Source organism: Cryptomeria japonica, chromosome 11 (genome assembly GCF_030272615.1).
Source record: "Cryptomeria japonica chromosome 11, Sugi_1.0, whole genome shotgun sequence".
NCBI classification, from domain to species: Eukaryota; Viridiplantae; Streptophyta; class Pinopsida; order Cupressales; family Cupressaceae; genus Cryptomeria; species Cryptomeria japonica.
Genome location: NC_081415.1, coordinates 569407932 through 569414265, shown reverse-complemented (window position 1 = coordinate 569414265; position 6334 = coordinate 569407932). Strand labels below are relative to the sequence as shown.

The 6334-nt window shown below is 33.1% G+C and overlaps 1 protein-coding gene across 2 annotated transcripts; it reads right to left on the bottom strand.

Moving 5' to 3' along the window:
* Nucleotides 1-960: 960 nt before the first annotated feature.
* On the bottom strand, nucleotides 961-2530 carry LOC131047087 (transcription factor bHLH118). Of its 2 annotated transcripts, XM_057980917.2 has the most exons (4): nucleotides 1965-2530; nucleotides 1693-1855; nucleotides 1505-1581; nucleotides 961-1389 (listed from the first exon to the last, which is right to left on the bottom strand). In XM_057980917.2, exons 1-4 carry the CDS (start codon nucleotides 2310-2312, stop codon nucleotides 1288-1290), a joined length of 690 nt encoding a protein of 229 aa, XP_057836900.1. In that variant the 5' UTR covers nucleotides 2313-2530; the 3' UTR covers nucleotides 961-1287. The 2 variants fall into 2 exon arrangements, with proteins under 2 accessions (XP_057836900.1, XP_057836899.1); XM_057980916.2 differs by having other exon boundaries at nucleotides 1505-1855; nucleotides 1965-2529.
* Nucleotides 2531-6334: the final 3804 nt, after the last annotated feature.

Genomic DNA, 6334 nt, shown 5'->3' with positions numbered 1-6334 from the left:
TTGATGGTGGCCTTCTTAGTGAGCCATCCATAATAAGCCAAACACATAAAATTTTAGCCTCCAAAAATTGCTTACATTTTGTAGTATAGCATATACAAACACACTATGGTGCTCTCTACAATCACCTCAAGCTTCTCACAAATAGAAGAACATAGATTAAAAATATTGTCCTTCATGCAATTGTCAAGGGTCGAATTCTGAAATCGTGATCCATATAAACACTACTCACTTCTACCATCGAGTATATTTCTCATATGGGCCTGGCTGAGCAACAACGTAACTATACATTCATATCATAGTTCACGTAGCTACGAGCCCAAAATTTTAGATAGCCCCAAAACTCAATATTTGAACGTTTTTTTAATGTTAAATGACATAATCAATAACAAACAATAATGATTTGCATATCATACACAAAACAGATATAGAATAGCTCCAACTACCTTGTTATAACTGGAGGCAAACGATCTATTATATAGAGGCCTAAATATGAACATGAACACAATAAAATTGCATTTACTCATGTCTATATGAAAGGGAAAAAAATACCTGTAATAAACTTAATAAACCAAATGAACATTATTGTGTGAACATCTTAAGAAGTTTCACACCAAAATTAATAGTACACAATCTAAAATCTACAATCAAATTAATTGTAAAAAAATATAAAATAAAAACTTGTATGAAAAGTACATCTTCTTGTTTGAACGCTTTATCCTTCCCATTACCATTTTTTTAAACCCTTTTCTACTATAATTCCGACTTGTAAAGAGTTTTCAAATACATATTTTGAGCCCCTGCTGTTATAAAACAAAAAGTTGAAAAAGAAAAATCATAATGACATACCCTCAAGCTAATAAAATGTGATATGAAATGCAGGTACCATGTCTTAAGAAAGCATAGTTATATACCAAACGATGGACATACAGTGCGTACTTCCTTTGACCTGGGTATGTAAATATAAAGAAAATTCCTGCGAAGTAGATAAGAGAGATCTGCTATTTTCAGTTAGCCATGAACTTAAAACAACTCATACATTCCACATGATCTGCAACTTTATCCATTTTGACTGAGAGCAGTAACAGCAGTATAACTGGAGTATCAATCACCTTTACACATATTGTTCTAATTGAAAGACACGAGGATTAAGCAGTCAATCTTAATTTCAACAGAAATGGCTTGATGGTAATTTACAGAAGAAAGCCTGTGATCACAAGATGATGCAGTGCATTATGTAGATAAGAGTCTACCAAAACTGAAGATAGTGGAACTTAGTCATTAAACATACTAGGATTTATCAGCATCACCATCCTGACTTTTCCTTTCCATGATCAAATGCCTAAGTTTCACACAGAGTTCATCGATGTTATTAGGGTTAGGGTTTGCCACCTGAAAAAAAAAAAGTAGACATATCAGAATTGTCTAGAGAAGAAACCATAAAATCTATAGGGCATTGTAAGAAAAATACCTGCCTTACATGACGTTAAAGGAAAACCAAAAATACCTTGGTATATACAACATGAAAGAATCTTTCACTAGTTGCAAAAGAAGCAGCAGTGACAATTTCAAGCCCAGCTTCTTCTAACACCAAAAGAAGGCCCGATAAGGCAACCGGACTTTTGAAGGCGTTGATAGAGATCTGAATTGACGCTGAACCAACCAATTTTGTTTTTACACATGGGAAACCCTCACCTGATTTATTAAATTCTAGGGTAACGGAAACTTCCAGAGCCCTAGAAAATACTGATCCAATATTTCTATTATCTTTTTGCTTGGTGAGGTCTCTGATCTGCTGCTCCAGATGGCGAACGTAATTAACTGCCTCTAGCAATTGGTCTGATATAGATCGCTTTCCCTGCACAATGTTTACAAAACTCAAAGCAAAAGAATACCCAATAAAACCTAAAGAAAAAGAATACCCAGTACATCTACTTTGTATTGTATTTGACAGAAGGAAATCATACCCGGAGACTTTCATGGGGAAGTAATGACCTCAGTTGTGAATAGAGATCATTCATTTCTCTGCGCCGCTTCTTTTCAATCACTTTGTGAGTGACTTGCTTAGTGGGATGCACGATTGTCTCCTTTTCTTTGGAATGAGTAGAATTAGCCATGTTTTCCATATAGCTAGGGTTAACTTGAGGACTATCTGAGCTTCTCTCATAGCATTCCACAACAGATTGATTATATTCGCCTGATTGGGTTTGTTGAAAAGGGAAGCTTTGTGACAAGGAACTGATTTTTGAGAGGTCATAATCTTCAAATTCAAGGGTATTAGAATGGAAGTTCATGAAGTATGGAGAAGTAGCCATCAGGTTTAGTAAGTTCAGCAAAGGGCGAGAAAAAGATGTTCCACCAGCAATCTGAGCGAGTTGGATGTGAAATGGGCTTTAAAAAGAAAAGAAAAAAAGAATTATGGTTGATCAGTACTATTCTTAGACAGCAGTGGATTGCAATGTGGAAAATTAGGTTTTAAAACAGATCTTTGTACCTGCTCAGTGGGCCAGATTGTGTTTAGTAGGGCAAATTATTGTCATTTGAAAACAAGATTCGGAATCAAAATAGATATTGAGACTTAAGGTTAGGAGCAGAAGTGGTCATACCTAGACTTTAGGGAGCTCTAAGTTGTTTTATAACGCTCTAATTGTCAACAGCTGGTTTGTCCAAAGCAAACAAAAGGCCGTCAAACTGAAAATCCTTTGTGGAGTGCGCATAAGCTGTCTCGAACGGGTTCCCTTGGTTTGACCCGCCTACAACACAAATATTATAAGATTTTCAAGCTTTTTTTTTCTCTATGTTTTCCACTTGACAAGTAACAGCTGTGCACCACGAGAAACTCAAGAATATGACATGTCGGTGCACTCGAGAGGGATGTTTTTAATCTTTGTGTAAAAATCGTCCACCAACCAGAATATCACTTTTATATTAGTCATGGTGAAATTTGGATACCTGTGCCATCCATTTTTTAAATATTTATTTTTGATGGGAGTGTTTTCAGATATAGAGATTTTGAGAAGTAAAATTATTTTGTATAAAGTGGGGTCTTTTATTTATGTTGGTCTTCAAAATCCTGGGCAACAACAAATTTATGTTTGACTTTTTTTAAGTGTTAGGATGTCAAACCCTGGGCAACAACAAACTTATGATCAACCAAGGCATTGGAGATTGATTTACTAAGGCATGTGAGACCTCCTTCTACTTTAAGTTTTGTTAGGTCACGAAGGGCTTCTTTAAGGTGTTGTGTTGGATATAATTATAAAAGAATTAATATATACATTGATGAAAATCATATGAATATATAGTATACTCAAATGTGTTTGTCACTATGTATCTAAATGTTGGTTTATTAATACAAATGTTTGCACTTTCATAAAATAGACAAACAACCATAAAAATTATTTAAGGATTAGGTTCTAGTAACCTTTAAGTTTTTGATGCACATCTAGACATAGAAGTAAATGACCTATAATCAACACATTATAAAATGAATTTTGGATTTATTTGTTTAGTTTTTTGCAATGATAGAAGGTAGAGGATGAAGTAGATGTTTACCTAAGAAAATAGAGTCTAAATCCCCAAGGAATGCAATAAGTCAAATCCACTTTCTAACACTTTATTCAAGATAGTATTAAAAGCTATATCTTTATAACTTCAAACATAAGATAGGATCTACACATGAACACAAGAAAATAAATGAAATTTGCATACCATTATGATTTACATAAGCTATTTATGCATGGATAAACTCATTATTTGAAATAATATGAAAACATACATTGCAAAAGTCTAAGAATGTGACTAAGAATCATTTCAATAAAAATCTAGTTAGAATTAACACTCAAATCATTAAAATGTGACTAAGAAAACTTATTAAATCTGCACTACCATATCCAACACACAATGAGTTATTCACAAGCTATTAAATCTACACCTTTAACTTAGTCATCTAAGATTATAGCATTTCATTACACCTTTGAGATGAAACATAGTTCATTACAATACAAAAGTTCCTTTACCCCTTATAGAAAGTTGAACTTAGATGGTCATGAAATCTCTTTCTCTCAGTTTTTCTCTACAAGCTCCTTTTATCATTAATAGATAAAAAAATAAAAGGATATATCATGTTCAATCACCAACACGAAATATTAGGAGAAGAATAATAGCCGTCTATAATTATAAAGGTTTCCCATGCTTACTTACATCTTCATCACATGTGAAAGTCATCATCTATCACTTTGCATTTGTGTTAACCTCTTTAATTGCCACATAAGTCAATTTGCATTCATGTTAACCTTTTTAATTGCCACATAAGTCATCATTTAGGGTAAATAACACTACAATCTCTTTCATATAAAAAATTGATGGAGAAAGAGAAATTGCCACCTTTGATTACATTTCAAGATAAAACCAATAAAAGTTTTAAATATAGTTCAAGTGAAATAGTCATTGGAAAAGATCAGATTCAGGCTAAAGCGTTTGATGTCTGGAGAGAGTTAGAGTTGAGAATAAATGAGAACATGCTTAAACAAATTAAGAATACCTTCATTTATCTCATTTCTAAATCATCTTCTCCTTCTACATTTGTTGATTTCTGACTTATATCCTTATGTAATATAGTGTACAAAATTTTCACTATAGCTATTTCTCTCAGATTGGTTAAGCTTATTCCCAAATTTATTTCTAATGATCAAGGGGAATTTCTTCCAAGAAAGGAGACAACTAAAGGAGCTCTAATAGCATATGAAGTATTGCATTCTATTAGCTAGTATAAGTGTGAATCTATGATCACTAAGTTAGATATGATGAATGCTTATGATCATGTTAATTTGAAATTTTTTGATTAGGTTCTTCTTAGATTTGGGTTCTCCAATAGATAGAGTAGGTAGATAATTTCATGCATTTTTGGAGATAACTTTTTAGTGCCAATCAATTAGATGTCATGTGGTTTCTTCTCTTCAACACATGGAGTTAGATAAGGAGATCCTTTATCTCCATATTTATTGATAATTTTCATTAGGGCCCTTAGTCAGACAATTGTTGCTCATCGTCGTAGTTCAACCTTTGGAAAGGTTTAAAATTGCCATAAACAACTATTTCTATCACTCACATTTTATTTGCCAATGATACAATTTTGTTTGGGGAAGCATCAATGATGGAAGATAAGGCTATTAAGAAAGTTCTGGATAAAATCTATGAGATTTTAGACCAAAAGATAGATGCTTCTAAATCCAAGATATTTTTCCTAAATTGTTCCCCAATAGTTGTAAGAAATTTACCAAAATTTCTTGGATTCAAGTAATATAGTATTCCTTGCATGTATTAAGGCATTCCTTTGTTTATTGAAAGAAATACAAGCTCTTTTTGGTCAAGTATTTCCTCCTCAATTAATAATAGAATATCCTCTTGGAAAAATTCTTGGTTATCTTTTGTAGGTAGAGTTCTAATGATTAAGAAAATTTTGCTACAATTTGTATTTATACCATGTCATTTCTACCTATTCCAAGATGAGTCCCCTAAATTTTAGAGTCCAAACTCAAAATTTACCTTTGGAAAGGAAATAAAGATATCAAAGATAAGACATATCTTCTAGATTGGGTCAAATTTTGTATTCCAAAATTAGTAGGTGGGGTAGAAATTCATACTCTACAAAGAAGGTATTGTTAGGTCCTGGAGACAACTGAGAGGGGGGAGGGGGTGAATCTGTTGTCTAATAAATTCAAACCAAAAACCAATTAACCAACTTAATGCTTAATAGCGGTAAACAAGTTAAGTATGCCAGTAGATAGTGTTAACAGTAAATTGCTATACCGGTAAGGATTAATGCATGAAACATAAACATAAAGTCATCCACAACACATAACACCAATAATTGTACGTGGAAACCCTGTAAGGGGAAAAACCACAGTGGGAAACCTTACCCACAATCAGATGATACTAGTATAGATAGTAAGTGTACATAAATGGGGTCTACACATGCAGAAAGGCGAACAGCTTAGAGCTCACTACTCAATCACAAAATGGGAGTCACACTGACTACAATTGGATGGTTAAACCCAATAAGAATTCACTGCACAAAATAGCATCTTCATATGCTAGATTCAGTACCGGTGTAATGTTGATATGCTTATACAAAAACCTAGCTTCACCTTCAAATGATGTCTTCGTGTATACCTCTGCTTGATCTCGCATATACCTTCACTCAATTCTTTTTCGCATTCCACACTTGATCTTACAAATAAGATCTTACATTTATACCATACCCTAAGACCAATTTTAATAGGTTGGCTCTATAAGATATTACAATTAAATCATTAAACAATATAATATCCGATGC

Bases quoted from the DNA above. Each gene is read 5' to 3' on its own strand.
- LOC131047087 (XM_057980916.2), bottom strand. From the start codon at position 2,312: ATGGCTACTTCTCCATACTTCATGAACTTCCATTCTAATACCCTTGAA. The intron at 1,856-1,964 runs GTATGATTTCCT...AACATTGTGCAG, and splicing joins TTCCCCATGAAAGTCTCCGG to GGAAAGCGATCTATATCAGA. The intron at 1,390-1,504 runs GTATTTTTGGTT...TTTTTTTTTCAG, and splicing joins TTCATGTTGTATATACCAAG to GTGGCAAACCCTAACCCTAA.